Genomic DNA, 16,703 nt, shown 5'->3' on the forward strand with positions numbered 1-16,703 from the left:
ATAGTACCTGTATTGAGTCTTATATAGGGAGAAAGAGACAACAAAGCTAAAAATAATTTATTTCTATTGTGTTTCTGTCGGAAATTTAATTTTTTTGAGTATTTTGACTGATAAAATTGCCCATATTATTAGTTGTTCAAAGTGGGCAGGGCTTTGAAGTATGTAGAAGGAAAATGTGAGGTAAAATACTTAAAAGAACACCAAATAAACCTCTCAAAAACCTTACCTAACCTTTCCTAACCTGTAAAAATGTTAAGAATCGCTTTCATGTTTATGGATCCCTCTTCATCTGAGCACCGAAAACAACACCATTATATACTAATCACTGAAAACATTTACAAGGTAAACGTTTTATAGTTATAGAAATTTTTAACGTGAGGTAACATTTTCAATGGTTTGTTTAGTGTTTTTTTTTTACCCCACATTTTCCTCTACTTCAAAGCCCTTCCATTATTGAACAAGTAATGTTGTTGGTAATTTTATCAGTTAAAATACTCAAGAAATATATATTTCTGATCGAAACATTATGGAATAAGTTATTTTTAGTTTTGTTGTCTCTTTCTCCCTATATAAGACTCAATACAGGTACTCTATAAATAGGTGTTGGCAGCTTATAAATATTTATAATTTTTTTTTTTAATGGCCATTGATTTAGTAAGATGATATAATTTAAGTACAGTATTGTACTGTACTACATAATTATGATGTCTATTAACAGGGTTTCAGAGAGGTGATGGTGTCTTTGGTCCCATCATTGTGCGGCAGCCACCGTCAAGGAATCCATATCATGATTGCTATGACCATGATCTTCCTGAACATGTGATAATGGTATGAATAGTTCTGTTGTTTTTAGTTCATTGTTTAGTTTGCTTGGTTTACTGAGTGAAAAGTTGCTTAATTTTGCATGAGCTAGATTTCAGAATTAAATGGTTAGCAAAATGTGCAGTAGTACTAATTTCTAGGAAAGGTTGTGTACAGTGTAATTGATTAATATGACATTTTTATTTGTAGGATTCCAATCATCCAGTTGGCAAATCCGAGGAATGTACCTTTTAATTTTTACTTGATTACTGTACAGGTACTAGTGTACTGTATGTACTAACCTAGAAAAGGTTAGTACAAAACTCGAAACAATTAAGTATCATTTAAATTAGTTTCATATAAAGGAATATCAGTGAAACAATATTCAAAACACTGTACGTTTCATAACAGTTAGACGGTTACTGAGAACAAATTCCGGCTTGAAAGTCACGTACAGTACAGTGATCCCTCGGTTAACGAGCGCCTCAGTTAACGAGATTTCGGTTAACGAGTTACCTCCCATAAGATTCTTAACTTCGGCTAACGAGCAATCCCTCGGTTAACGAGTTTCTTACGAGCCGACCTCAACAAGTTTTTGCTTGCACTTGGTGGTCCACCAGCTGTAGTATTAGTCCACCAATACAGTAATCGGTTCTAGGGCTTAAATTCCTTACCATTTTAGCAAATATCAAGAAGTTTATACTATTCAATAATTTTAAAAGTTTAAGATTAAATTTTTCAGTAATTTTAACAATTATTGAACATAACTGAAGGTAATGAAACTAGTTTTATGCACGCCATCCAGCCTCTCAACACACCATACAGGCGTCAGTCTTTGTGTCTTTTCAGTGGAGGTAACATCTTGCTTGAGACTCTTCAACTAAATGCTTTTTTCTGTGTTTGCAAGCAAATTATTGGTCATTTTGAAATTTATTTTACATATTGACAATATATAATGCAGTGCAGTGTTGATTTAAAGAAAATAATCTTGAATTACACCAAGAGAACTAAAATTTTATGGGTGAAATGGCAGCATGGGGTGACTTCTCTTCCACCCCAATGCCTTCTCTTCTCCCTTCTCCTCCACCCCCATTCTAATTCCCATCATCATCATCATCATCATCCAGGAGCCTTCTACATACACACCTCAAAGTAAGTGAACTTTTCTACCATTTTTGTTGAATTTAGGAAATTTTTGGTGAGCTGGAATCAATTACCCAAAAACCCATTGAAACAATGGTTTTGGTTAACGAACTTTTCGGTTAACGAACGACCTTCTGGAACGGATTGAGTTCGTTAACCGAGGGGTCACTGTAATCCCATATGTTCTGTTATTTCGTTTACGTGTTTCTCGTTTTACCTGGACCTCCACGGGTTCAATTGACCGCGTGAATGCAGACTACAGTATATTGTATATACATTTTATGTCCTCACCCCTCTTCTAGTACCCCATCTCCTCCCCACAAAAAGACAACTACAGTGTAACCCCGCTTTACGCGGTCAATTGAACCAATGGAGGCCCGCGTAAAGCGGGAAACGAGTAAAGTGAACAACAGAACATATGGGATTACTTGAAATAGAGACTGGGCCGACCCCCAAACTCCACTTTTTCAGACAATACCTACGTTGTAGTAAATATAACTTCTTAATTTTATGGTGGTATGCACACACAATTAATAATTAAGAGAAATATCAATATTATTAGGTTTTTTAACACTTACGTTAGTAGAAAAGATGGCTGGGCACACGGGGATGGGGGGTTGGTTCCGAGGCAGAGGGCAGATTATTGGCCCTCACCTGTATCACTTTTATCAATTGTATCACCATCCACCACAGAGGCTTGCAGGGCCTCTTTGTCAAACCCCTCAAAGTCCATATAAGTCCATATCCTCACTACCGGTATCACTATCACTGACTTGGGCCGCCTGTGGTGGGTGGTGGGTGAAGAACTCGGTAATGTTTTGATGACCTTGTGTGCTCCCTGCCAGCGCCGCTTCCCGCGTAAATGAGTACAGTAGATGCACCGCGTAAAGTGGGAATTCCGGTTCTGGCGGGGTACTGAGTAAATGTAGAAACGCGTAAACGAGAGCCGCTTAAAGCTGGGTATTACTGTACAGTACTTCAACACACCCCTCCGTTCTCCCCCTCACTAGCAAATGCATCGAATTCATACCTCCTTGTTCGGGGTTTCAGACCTCAGGGAGAGTGAGGATTGGCAATGCTAAGTGATAAACGCAGGAGTGGAACCAACTGTACAGTCGTCATACAATATGATAAAGCAAACGAGATATCTGAACATTGCTCTGTTAGGAAGTTTGACTGCAAATTAAATTACTTCTTTTCACCTGTAATTGCTACTGTATAAAGATAAGCAACATGTACTGTATTTTCTTTTCACCTGTGAGTATTGGCACTATAAATATGAGCGACATACTGTATGTTATTACAAAATATTGAGTCAATTCCCAACCAAATATACCAACCATTCTGAGATGACAAGAGCCATAGTGCTCATTCTGAAATATGTTGTGCCCAGCTGTTTAAGAACGTTTTGCTGACTGTACATCCATTATAAAAACTACAAAACATGTGAAGATACAGATTGTAACTATATTCAATTAATAAATGAGTACTGTACTGTGCACTGTATTCATAATACAATATTTTCCTTCTACAGTTCCATGATTGGCTACATATACCTACAGAAGATAAATTTGTTCTTAGGCATCATGGCGGTGGAGACGACTTTCCTGATTCCATGTTAGTGAATGGTCGCGGACCTCGGCAGGTTAGTGCTGAACTGTATTAGCTCTTTAGTCTTATGTAATCACTATTTTTGTCTGCATCTCAAGACAATATGAAAATCAGTGATGTATCCATTGGAGGATTGGGTGTTTGGTTGAACTTCACTTCTCACATAAGACTCACCTGACATCACATTAGACTAAATCACCTCAGGTTAAATGTCAACTCGTGTCAAGACTAACTTGTACACAATCCTGGCTAGTGGTATAACACTTAATGTTCTGTTTGTCATCGGTGTACCAGGATTAGTGACCTATGTCAGGTGCAGGTAATTTTCTCTACATTAGCTCCTGCCACTGGTCAGTCGGTGTCAAGTTACCAACATTTCAAAGGAACCGCCAAGTGAGAGGTGGTAGATGTACAGAGTTGTAAAAAGTACTGGACTTTTTTGCTTAAGTAAAAGTATTGTTACATTGGCAAAATGTTACTCAAGTAGAAGTAAAAGTATCAAAATGTTAATGCACTCAAGTAATAATAAAAAAGTATCTCATTCTTAAAGTAATTAAGTGCTGAAAGTAAAAAGTAACAAGAAAATTATTATTTGTCTCAAATGTTAAAATAAATCCACAATATATATTATAAAAAAAAATTTAACTAAAGATAAAAATATAAGACATACCATTACACATGTCTATTTGCAAATCTTTCTATTAAGATTAATCGATAACTGATTCTCAAAATTATGGCTGTCCAATCAGGATTTCTTAGGCCTGAATATAAGCTCAGCTGCTCTTCTCCCTACAACCAATCGCAAGGATGGTGAACGGGCCAGTGGTACTCAATTATTTAATCAGAATTTTAAATACACTTAGTTTCACACATATGTATGAATACCTGCTTTATAGGTAAGATGGAATTATGTAAAGCATTTTAGAATCACAGCCTCCTTGAAATTCATAAGAGCAACTGACATCTAATAGAAAGGTGGGGGAGAAGAGAGGAGATTCGATGGGGGGATAACAGTGTAGCTAGGTGAGGTGGGTGGTCAAGGTGATAATGGACACAAGAGAGCAAAGGGAAAGTTCCCTGTCATGACCACTGCCATTTGACCTGACTTCACTTCACTTCACCTCAAGAGACCTCTAGATATGTGACTGCATGGTGTCTCCCCACATCCACTCTGTACCCTTCACAGCTCCACCCACACCATACCCTCGACTTACAACTTTTTTTACTATGGTTAATAATTAATTAATTACAGTAATTTAGAAATAAATTATTAATTTGCCACAAACATTAAAACTTGTTTGTTTGTTTGGGGTATATGACAAGTAAAGATTTTTGTTTTTTCAATTTTACTTAACTAAAAGTAAAAGTACAGTACTAAATTTTTTAGTATTTTTTAAACAGCAGATACCCATAAATGTTACTTGAGTACAGTACTCAAGTAAATTTATTTTGTTATTTTACATCTTTGTCGATGTAAGGTGACTATTATGACCTCACATGACAGGGTTACTGCCAGATTATGGAAGTGGGGGATGGAAGTTTGGGGAGGTGATCACAGGTGGTGGGTCTGATGCAGAAACACCTCAGAAAGGAATTAGAGACATCAGCAAAATTGAGGGCAATTTTGCCATTGAATAACCCAGATGGATGGTGATATATAAAAAGATTAATTTATTTAAGGGTTATTTATCTGGCCCATCCGCATTCTTCTTAGTTTCAACGCTCGAAGTCAATTTAGTCTTTTTTGAGTCCTTGTGTATGGGGCCCCCTCTGTGGTGAATAAAATCGTTTGGTGTTAACCAAGCAAAATCTTAAGAGTGGCGTCTCTGTCGTGAAGGTAATGTACGAACTACTGTATAAGGTAAATTCTCGAATTCTCTTTTTTAAACGTTAATCTCAATGAAGAATGCACATAATTGATTTAATAATGCTTAAAAATAGCAAAAACAAAAAAATAATTGTTTTTTTTTTTATAAATTGGCAACACCAAGCAGAAGTGGATTGCGTTAAGTCCAGTGAGGTCACTGGCATGACAGGTTGTCTATTCCTGTAAAAATCCCTAATCAGGAGTCAGGTGTGAGGTTACCTTGTTCTGGAGCTTCTGTCAGTATCCCCAGACACACAGTTCTAAGAAAATCTTAACAGAATTAAATTTATATATTAACATTACTTAAGGTACTTCAGCTGAGTGGATACAATTGCCTACTTTTCTAAGGGTTACTGATTCATAAGTGCTGGCAGTTGTGTACCAAAGATTTAGTGCTCATTGTAACTTGACCAGTGATTACTATCGATGTAGCCATATAAATTGGTGTCTCTAGGTAGTAGTTAGTCACATAATGCTGTCCCTGTACGGCATGTTTGCTGAAAAATAGGATTACAGTACAGTATAACAATAAAGTAACTTAATAGAATACTGTATTCACCCAAGAAGAAAAGAACATAGTGTTAACAAGCATTGACAGTCTGTGTGATGAAATCTATTGTAATTGAACTCCATGTACAGTGTATGATATGTTTAAAGATTGCTGATTGTCCAGTTCCTGTACTGTATTACAGTACTGTACTTTAATACAGATGTATTCATGTTTCAAGGGAATCATTCACAGAATGAAGGTGACATATAGGTAAGGTATACCTCCAATAGCAGCACTGATACATTGTATTAACTGTGCTCAGTTTCAGTCATATTGTCATTATTTTTGTTTTTTTCAGCATCCAAATGCTTCATCAATCTCTGAATTAATCCCATATACAAGATTCAAAGTGACGCCAGGTAAGGGTATACAGTATTGTACTTGAAATGGTGTTATAGTCTTAATAATGGTCTGGATATAAAATGGAAATGTAAATCTTAAGTGCTGTATATAGTCTTCAAACAACACTGTAAACAGTTTTTTCTTAGGTCATTCTTTCATTATAATGAGAAGACTGTAATATTGTTCTGTATTAGTACTAACATTTATTGAAATGTTCACATAAAGCCTCAATCCCTCAACCTTATGTACAGTACTATGCTGTATTATAAAAGTACTGTACAGAACAGTATGTACTGTAGTTATTCCAGGATTATATTCAAAACTGTCATTAAATTTTATGTTTAAACAATGAAAACTAATTTGGTGATTATATTTTTTTTTTACTGAACCTGAACAAAATTGTCTGAATACCAGTACAGTATTCTATTTGCATCAATATCTATATAGAGTACAATATATATATATATATATATATATATATATATATATATATATATATATATATATATATATATATATATATATATATATATATATATATATATATATATATATATATATATATATACAGTATATGTGTTTGCACTTTGGCTTAATTTTCTTTCCTGGCACATCTCTCGCCTATACATACCATATATTTCTCATAATTTAACCATGACTTAAACTGTTATTTCTTATATCTGACAGGTAACCGATACCGCTTGCGTCTCATCAACCCTGCTATCCTCAACTGTCCCATTGTGGTGTCCATTGATGAGCACATATTTACTATAATTGCATCTGACGGAAATCCTATAATTCCTGTTAATGCTACTTCTCTGGTTGTTTACCCAGGTTAGTGATGAGGAAAAGTTACCACTTATAGCCAATTTGTATTGCGGTATTTGTGATATAGTTTTGTTTTATGGTAACTAACACCATTATTTATTTAATGGAATAAATGAAAATGATGAAGTACCAATAATAATGAAACAGTAATGTTATTGTACATTGCTTATTAAAATGTGAAAATTAACATTAATAATTGTTCAGTACAGTAGTTGAAGTTATTGTGATTTCATGAAGATAATGATGTAATTAAGGTTGTTGATTGGCATCTAAAAGAATACAGTACAGTATATGGATGGAATATGTCAGGATTAGGCCAAGGACCTCAGAGAAGATACGTGTAGTGGATTCTCAGACCCTAAATTTATCATGATAACAGAAATACAGAAAGAGAGACAGAACCTGTCGTTAGTGAGGTATTTTTTTCACCACAGGGGAACGGTGGGATGTCGTGATTTCTGCTGATAACAGTAAATCTGGAGCATTCTGGATGAGCTTCATGGGAGGAGTTGACTGTGCAGTGACAGAAGCTCACCAGTTTGCCCTCTTGGAGTATGAAGAACTTGGTTTTACTCAGGTGTTTGAAGAACTGAGTTTTACTCCGAATATCTCCAATTATAGACAGGAACATAGGTCAGATCACACACTGCTACTGAACATGCCACCTAAGCCAAAGTTCACTGAAGTTCCACCTCCTGGAGTTGTGAGTATTGACAATTTCTTATGTACAATGAAACCTCCATATACGTAATCCGTTACATGGGAGGAATTTCACATCTAACGAACCCTAGTAGTACAGTATTAACGGACTTTACTCTCCATAAAGGCCTTTAATTAGAGATCTCACTGTAACTTTTTAAAATGTATTGTATTAATACCAGTTTGTTTTGATGACACATTGACAAAGTAAATTGATATTACTGTACAGGGAACTATGTGCAGTACTATCAACAGTAGATCTAATGGATGTTAATGATGCTTCACTGCCAGTTGCCACTAAAGTTCTCAACTCCTGATGCTTATAGGAACTTAAAGAATATTTTTTTATTATATGTTATTAAAAAACCTTAGTGCATATTTTAATTCCTTCAACTTCTTATGATTAAATATTTTTTCCATATGTTTACTCTAGGTCATACAAAATCAATCTCTGAATAGCATTGTTGTTTTTGCTCAAACCTGGGAAGACTTCCACTCTTGCCCACAGTATGTCTAGCTATGGTATTGTAAGGGGCTCTTCTTTCATTACTTCATATTTCTTCTCTTTATTCTTCACTACTTCTATACTTACTTCATATTTGTAGTGTATTTTCCATTAATCTTCTTTTCTATACTTTATTCCTTCTGTCATATATTATTGTATTTTCTGAATTTTATGTCCTTACTTTCGCTCAATTATATCCTGCTTTAATTATACAGCTACTCCTCGACTTACGACCTACTCGACTTATGACCACCCGGACATACGACCGCCCTAGTCGTACCAAAAATTTTTCAAATTACGTATTTTCGAGTCCCGATGTTAGTGATTGTGCTGTGTACTGACAAAATTTTCCTTTGTAATTCCATTTAAAATGGCTGGCATGCTTAAAAGTGAGAGTTTTATTGTGCTGACAAGAAAAAGAGACCCATTTTAGATTTTCTATGCATTATCTTTCCATTTTCGACTTACCACCAATACGACTTACGACCTGGATTTGGGTCCCTAACCCCGTTGTAAGTCGAGGAGTGGCTATTCAATACCATGGATTAATCTGGGAAACCATGTCATTCTTACTATAACACTTATTACTTACAACGGTGGCCTGCCACCACCCAGACTTTTATTAGAATATAACATATCTCATTGAACTGTTATGTAGCATGCTAGCGAGCTTCTAGGCACGTGAGTTACAATAGTTATTTTCTGAGAACCAACGGGTAGAAGGAATAGAGTGGTGATACTCGTAGTTTACTAATTCAATATTTATTTATTCACATAAGGAGTGAACAAGATGTTAAATAAGTACACTCAGACAAGACTGGACCACTTAGGTCTTACTTTACAATTAATAAAATAGATCTTCAATTGCTTATTACATCATTAATCAACTGTTATATTATTCCATTGTCAATACAGATGGTTATGTGACACACTTGACAATATCCCAAATTAAGACATTATTTAGCACATCATGTTATTTCGGAATGAACAACATGGCACTTTAACTAGAACTCAGTTGGTAGTACATATGAAGTATGTACTCACAACTCATAACAAACTGGTCATATCAATATTTATGGGTCAATACTCAACATGGGATAAATAAATTTCTGCTAATTATACCCAATCATGGATACCAACACTGCTCTGTACATATAATCAAGATCAATGAACCAGACAATACTAAGCCCACTGGGTGCGGGGGTTGTTTACTACACAACAGCCGAAGCTCGCTCGCCAGCAGCGCCCGGGGTAGACTTGCTGCAGGATCTTAGCACAGTGTTCCCTGGGTGTTCCTGTCCTCAGATTCTAATCTTGTCATATTAAAGACATTCTTCAACGACCATCTTACCCATAGGCGGCTACCGAACCTCGGTAGTGGTGGCAACACAGACAGTGCCTGAGATATGATGGTACAGCGTCAGAGATGTGACGCTGCTCCTTGGGCACGAGTTTATATACGGCTAACTGGCAACTCAGGCCTGTGCGCTACACATGCCAGAAAGGCTAATTATGCAATGACAGAAATTACATTCAACTAAAGTTGCTGTACATTTTACTATGAAAATCAATGCCATGAGTCAGGTGAATTTCTTACATCTATTTTTATAATCTAATCAGAGATTGAGCTTGCCAGGAAAAAGTGAAATGGACGTCAAATACAGACACTGTTAACGTCATTCTCACAACATCAGTGGGATTTCTAGACAAGGAACTACTCACGGGGATACGTTAGACTTTGGAGATTATACAGGTTGAGAGAATAGTTCAGGAGATTAATGACTTTCTTAAATAGACAACTGACACTAACTAAACTACAAACATCTGATTCTCTGATGTTTGGGCATCAAAATAATCTAACCTCAGTAGCAATTGGAAATTCATGGCTATCCCCAGGGACGATATCACGGGATGCCACTCATTCTGGCAGACTCGACATTCACTTACTTGACAAGTGTTACTAACAATAAAGACAGTTGAAGTTTTCAACATCACTCACAAAGGATCTTGAATGCTTTATCTGTAATCAGACATATCTAAGTTGACTCAAAACAATGGTGTTCTCTCTCACATTCAAATTCACTTTATAGAGAGGTTGGTTTCAGGAAGTCAGAGAAAATGGACGGCACCCACGCTTGGGAGCGATGAGAAAATGGACGCCTCAGATGGGAGACTCAATAAAGTAGGCATAGCTACGTGTTTTGTGGGCTATTGAGGGAAATATGAATCGTCTGATCTTACGTTAACTGACGTGTATGACCGTGGTCATTACAGTATGATTGAAAACAAAAAACTAAATCGACTATGAAATGTCAGCAGTTTGGCTCATGAAGGTGAAGCATCTCACCCTCTAGGCAGTTATCACATTGGTGTCAAGAGTACAGCTTAGAAGTTCCGTCTTAAATGGATGTAGCTCATGATGTCTTTCAGACACCCCAGGTACAGAACCTTAAATCCAGAACCCTTGGGACTGAGACAAAACTGATTCGGTGGATTTTCCAGTTTCCTGGGTCCTAGGTCATCTGTCTGTTACCCCAGGCATACTTTTACTTTTTACTTTTATCCTCTTCACCACCGATCGGCTCATCAGCCGCTTGGGCGGTCGGTCACATCTCTGTTATGCACTGTTGGCAAGTACTGGGCATGCACTGGCTCTTGAATGTATCTGAACCTGCTCCAGTGCTGGTCAAGTCTGGTCTTGAAACAACTCACACTCAGTGCCATCACAATACTCTCTGACAGATTGTTCCAAGAGTTCACAACTCTCACTTCGAAAAAGTTTGCCCTCAAAGTTTTCTGGACTTGCGGCTTCTTCAACCTTGAGCTGTGACCCCTTGTGGGGCGGGTGTCGCCAGATCCAGGTATGGACACTCGACTGAGTAGTGCCCTTTGAGATGTTTATAGTAAACCTCAATTAGGTCCCCCCTTGCCCATCTGTAGCATAAGCTAGGCAATTGCAGGTGGTCTAATTTCTCTGGGTAGCTGAGGTGCCGAAGTGCAGGAACCAGTCTGGTGGCCCTCCTTTGGACATTTTCAATCAACTGACAGTCCCTAGCATATCTTAGTGACTAGGCGGGGTAACAGTACTCTAGGCAGAGAAGCAACTCACTCTTGAAGATCATTACAAGGGACATACCATCTAGATATCTGAACGATCTTCTTATAAGACCTATTAATTTAGTTGCTTGATTCACCTTCTTCTCGCAATGGCCCGAGAACTTCGGTTCATTGTCAACATACACACCCAGGTCCTTTTCTCATTCAGTCTCAATTAATGCAGTTTCTTTGTCCCTTTGAGTCATATGATACTCCTCCTTACCCAGGTGCACCCTCTTACATTTTGTGACATCGAATCTTAGCAGCCAGTTCTTCGACCATTCTTGAAGCTAATAGAGATCTGTCTGCAGCTTGGTAATTAATTTCCCTAAATAACTTGGCATACCAAAAGACTAAGTCAAGTTTTGGTTCCAGACACTCACACAGACTGAGTTGATCATTTGTTTTACTTCTTAAATAACTGAATAAAGAAAATTACATTATATTTATACTTTAAAATAAAAATACATTGAATACAATCCCTTTAGAACTTGAGAGTTCCCTAAAAGGACTTATGTGGGTTTGTTAATGTCCCAGTGCCAGCAGCTTCTTGCGAGTTGCTAGACTTTGTGCTGCCTGACTGATGATATATCTCAATAGTTGATTACCTTTATTTATATTTATAGTATTTGTATTAATGAAATTTTATTATTATTCTCACAAAGCTCTTGAAATAATTATAGCTGATGGTATTTGCGCCCGATAATGCAAATAATAAAACTGTTATTCGTACCTGAACCTCGTCATCAAGGGCATCGAGTGCAGATACTGAAACTGTTATCTACACCCGAAGTGTGTCATTGTGAAATTTGGGTGCAAATTACTGCATTTTTCTGTATTCATCATTGATGTTTACAATGGAATTGTGAAAATTGAAATCATCTCATGCATTATCTACTTTATTATTGTATACTTTGACATCTGGTACAGAACTTAACCTAACCTAACTCCCTAGCCAGCCGTATCCACCGCCATATTAAGCATAAATAACTTACAGGTACTTTGATATCTGGTACAGAAACCTAACCTTACCTAACTCCTTAGCTCTCTCCAGACCCCTGCCTTATTAAGCATAAAGAACTTACAGGTACTTTGATATCTGGTAACTAACCAACCTAACCAGAGGAACCTACCTATCCTTACCTATTAGTAGTTTGTTGAAGAGATAGTGAAACTGCTATCTGCCCCCGAGTTTTGTCAGTGCAAAATTCGTATAATATTTGATTATGGTGTTGAAGTCTTGGGTTCAACAATGGTTGAATTATTTCCATACGATTCTCAACGTCAAGGAGATCTTTGTCAGCGTGAAAATCGGGTGCAAATACCAAAATCGTTATTTGTACTATCGGGTGCAAATACCCACTTTGAATATTCTTTCATGACACATTGCTGGTTGATGGTCCTGCCACAGGTTCCTTGTCAGCAGCATTAGCATTCCTTGTGGCTGCTTTCTTGAAAACAATACGGGTATTGTACTGTATGTGATAGCAGATGTTTTGTGAAATAGTTAGCAAAGCAGTATCTCAAAGAAGTACTGTATCTGCCTGGATGGGTCTGATGGCTTCTGAAATGCTACAGGCAACTCGTGATGTCCCAGGAGGGCTGGTATGCATGGCTCTGTGACATACTGTTCATACTACATTTGGTAACCGAACATCATATTAATTACGCCAAAATAAAAACACTTTGCATTACTTATGTTAAACTATACAGTATGCCAAAGTAAATGTATCCGTGGTCTCATAATGTTTCACACAGTGTGGACAGTTCTTTTTTTGAGATACTGGTACATTTTTTATTCTCTTTATCCTTTTTTCTTCTCCAACCATAAATAAATACATTCTCCTTTGAATTCTCAGATCTAATACTAGTGTAAAATAATCTTGTCTTCTTCCAGCAAGTTAACAGCATTAACAGTGCCTGTTATAATGATCTTATATGTGTTGCCGACCTGAGGTCCCCAGAGCCTTTGCCACGAGATTTGAGGAAAGAAGAGGCTAACTTCACCTTCTACTTAGCATTTGAGATGAACAGGATACACAATCCTCACTTCTACTCCAGAATGTACTACGATTTTCATTCAAGTGAGTGAAAACTATTTTATATAGTCTTATTGCAAGTATATTACTGTAATAGTTTTTATGAAGGGTCAAATGGTATTCAGCTGCTACTCTCCTCGTCAGGTCTACAGAGAAAACCTGAAAATATTTGATTGGAAAAATATAAAGGAAATGTGATTGAAATATTCTATTAAGATTTAATTGTACAGTGATCAAAATATACTACAAAGGATTAAATTGATTAATGTAATATCTGGTAAAGTACAGTATATGTCAGGAATTTATTGTACAGAAGATGCTTGTTGTTAATGAAGATGGTTGCTAATTTTCCCCTTTCTATCAAATTCTTATTTACAGTAATTTCTAAATCATGATTAAGGTGAACCCCATGAAATACCCAATTCACTTTCATGTCATTCTATTTATTTGTAGTGATGGAAGACCAACAGATCCCAACGCCACAGATCAACAACCTCTCCTATGTGGCTCCAGCGACTCCTTTAATCCTTGGTGGTGGGAAAAGAGAACGAGTGTGCAATGCTGAGTCACATCCCAGTACTAAGAATTGCCAAGATGAATATTGCGAGTGTCTCCACATGTACAAAATTCCACTTGGATCAACTGTTGAGATGGTTTTGATTGATGAAGGTTAGTCTTTACATAAATTTTTCACTACTGTACAGTATATATTTAGTACTGTAGTACTAAATTTAGTACTAAATTTAGTACTAAAATTGGCAGATGGGACTTAATTCAATGAATAACTATCAACCCTGTAGCAACCATAGCTGTAGTAAAAAGAGGTACTGTACAGTATTAAAAGCCACAGCAGCCACCAGAGGAAATGAGATAACAAGTCTTAATGAAGCTGTAGTAGAAATACACAACCTCTTGATTTGAATGACTTGGTTATAGGGTAACCTGACTCAACCTCTATACAGTATTTTAAAGAAACTAATTGTCTGGCCTCACATGTACTGTTGTGCTGGGTTATGTAGTACTAGATGTTTAGGAGGGAGATAGGAAGGAACTGGTTCACAAATAGGGTGGTGGACTGTTGGAACAAGCTTAGCAACTTTGTAGTAAGTGCTCTCATGGATGATAGAGAGTGGTAGTAACTTTTGACAGGAGCTGCCATGCACAGGCCAATCAGCCTATTGCAGACTCCTTATTTTCTTATGTTGTTATGTTGCATAGACAGTAAGAGGATTTGGTTTTACCTGCTTTTACTTTGTTTTGTAAGAGTACCACCAGCTGATGAGGAGGTACATGATATTGATGCCACAATATCCGGTGTTGTTTGTCCTATCTCTGTTCAACATTTATACAGTAAATATTATTAAGTCTATTTTCTCTTCCAGCAGGCAGAGGCTGGTCTAAGGTTTCTAAGATGAATTAACTGTTTTGGGTAGCATTTGAGATACAGTAAGTGCTACTCCAGATGTGATTGTGACACTTGCTGTTATTCACACCTTTATATTTATTGGGCCTTTACATACCTGCAATACTGTATACAGGGTATAATTTTTAGGAGTACAACAAACATAACTTTTCAGGCGGCCTGATAATTGGTTGTATTGGCTTGGGTTATTTCAGAGAAAGCATTTAGGTTGGCTTTTGTTTTCCCAGGAGAGTACCCCAAGTGGGAAGAAGAAGGAATATTCAGGTACAGGTATAGTACAGTACAGCACTTTTCCATTAACATTACTCTCCTTTATGCATAAAAGTTGTCAGCATGTTGTACTGATTAGAAATCAGACATTTATAACATTTTAATCAACTCCAATAAAAAACATTGTTCTTGTAGGTCAATTTGGTGATGAGAACCATCCTATTCACCTCCACGGGCAATCCTTCTGGGTACTGGGTCAAGACCGGCCCAATGATGTGGTTGATGCTTCCATCACACGAGATCAGGTCAGTGCTGGTGTTGGGTCATTATAACTGAGATACAGATATTTTATTTTATGAAATAAACGAGAAAAAATTATACAACCCATAAAGAGAAAAACTGATGATCGTCATAATATTTGTATTATTGTATCGTTTGTCAGGTGATTGAGATGGATCGCACTGGTCAGCTGCATAGGAACTTTGACCATCCAGTATACAAGGATACAGTAACGATACCTGATGGAGGCTATTCAATTGTCAGGTTCCGTGCTTCTAATCCAGGTATGAGAACTCATAACTACTCTATTTACCGTACTTTGTCAAGGTTTGATTTGTTTCTCTAAAATTTACTCCTGGCTCTTACTTTCTCATTTATTATACAGTATAGTACTGTATATGCGTTTAACACATTCAATGCATAATACCAACAGATAAATCTTTCATTTGCACTTGAGTCAATGTACAGGTCTTTCCATACCATTGACAGACACCCGAGTCACACTAGTGTTTATGAATGTGGGCCCAAACTGTATATTATTTGGTAATTGTATATGTGTGTGTGAAATAATTAATTATTACATGTACAGTGGCCTCTTTTTCTCTTCCTTTAAGAATGAATTATATACTGTATTGCAATCTCTCTTGTCAGTGATGTATTCTTTTGTTTCTTAACTAATATTAATTTTTTTACATCTGTGTGCTGCAGGATACTGGTTGCTTCACTGCCACCTCATATTCCATTCTGTGGCTGGCATGGAATTAGTCTTCAAAGTTGGAGACGACGATGATATCCCTTCAGTCCCATCAGACTTTCCTTGGTGTGGGGACTACAAAGGAGATGAATTCTAAGACAATTTCGCCAATGAAATGACAAACATTCCAAAGTATTAATGGCTGACAGAGATATGAGGTTTAGTGAATTCTTTACTGTGTATTAGATGTTGGTGAAGTTGTGAAATCTGTGATTTATTTCTTGCTTCCAGTGTTTACATGAAGTGTGAGAACGAATTTACTGTGTTGCTGATGGTCTGGTACACCAGGTTTTTGGTATGTGATTATTAAGACTGCTTTTGAGACTGGAAATATAAATGACAGATCTCTTCAGAATTTGTGTTGTGAGTTTTACATCTTCCTTACTATTATTATTAAGTCATGTTCTGTGAATACCGTATATATATCGTGTATAGTTCGAGTTTTTAGGACCAAATTTTTAGGCCAAAAATTGGGGGTCGTCCTATACAAGCGTAATAGTTTTGTTAGGTTGAACCCGTGCATGATGGGAAGGGCGAGGAGCAACTTTTAGCTTCA

The 16,703-nt window shown here is 36.8% G+C and overlaps 1 protein-coding gene across 1 annotated transcript in view; it reads left to right on the plus strand.

Moving 5' to 3' along the window:
* Positions 1 to 16,499, plus strand: part of LOC121860927 (L-ascorbate oxidase-like) — a 32,576-nt gene extending 16,077 nt beyond the window's left edge. The window contains exons 5-14 of the mRNA XM_042358306.1: positions 719 to 828; positions 3,479 to 3,589; positions 6,271 to 6,331; positions 7,002 to 7,148; positions 7,577 to 7,845; positions 13,340 to 13,526; positions 13,935 to 14,150; positions 15,310 to 15,419; positions 15,557 to 15,677; positions 16,102 to 16,499. Coding sequence (XP_042214240.1) covers positions 719 to 828; positions 3,479 to 3,589; positions 6,271 to 6,331; positions 7,002 to 7,148; positions 7,577 to 7,845; positions 13,340 to 13,526; positions 13,935 to 14,150; positions 15,310 to 15,419; positions 15,557 to 15,677; positions 16,102 to 16,244 — 1,475 coding nt within the window. The 3' untranslated portion in view covers positions 16,245 to 16,499. The remainder of the gene's footprint in view (positions 1 to 718; positions 829 to 3,478; positions 3,590 to 6,270; positions 6,332 to 7,001; positions 7,149 to 7,576; positions 7,846 to 13,339; positions 13,527 to 13,934; positions 14,151 to 15,309; positions 15,420 to 15,556; positions 15,678 to 16,101) is intronic.
* Positions 16,500 to 16,703: the final 204 nt, after the last annotated feature.

Source organism: Homarus americanus, unplaced genomic scaffold, assembly GCF_018991925.1.
Source record: "Homarus americanus isolate GMGI-L3 unplaced genomic scaffold, GMGI_Hamer_2.0 scaffold52806, whole genome shotgun sequence".
Taxonomy (NCBI): Eukaryota; Metazoa; Arthropoda; class Malacostraca; order Decapoda; family Nephropidae; genus Homarus; species Homarus americanus.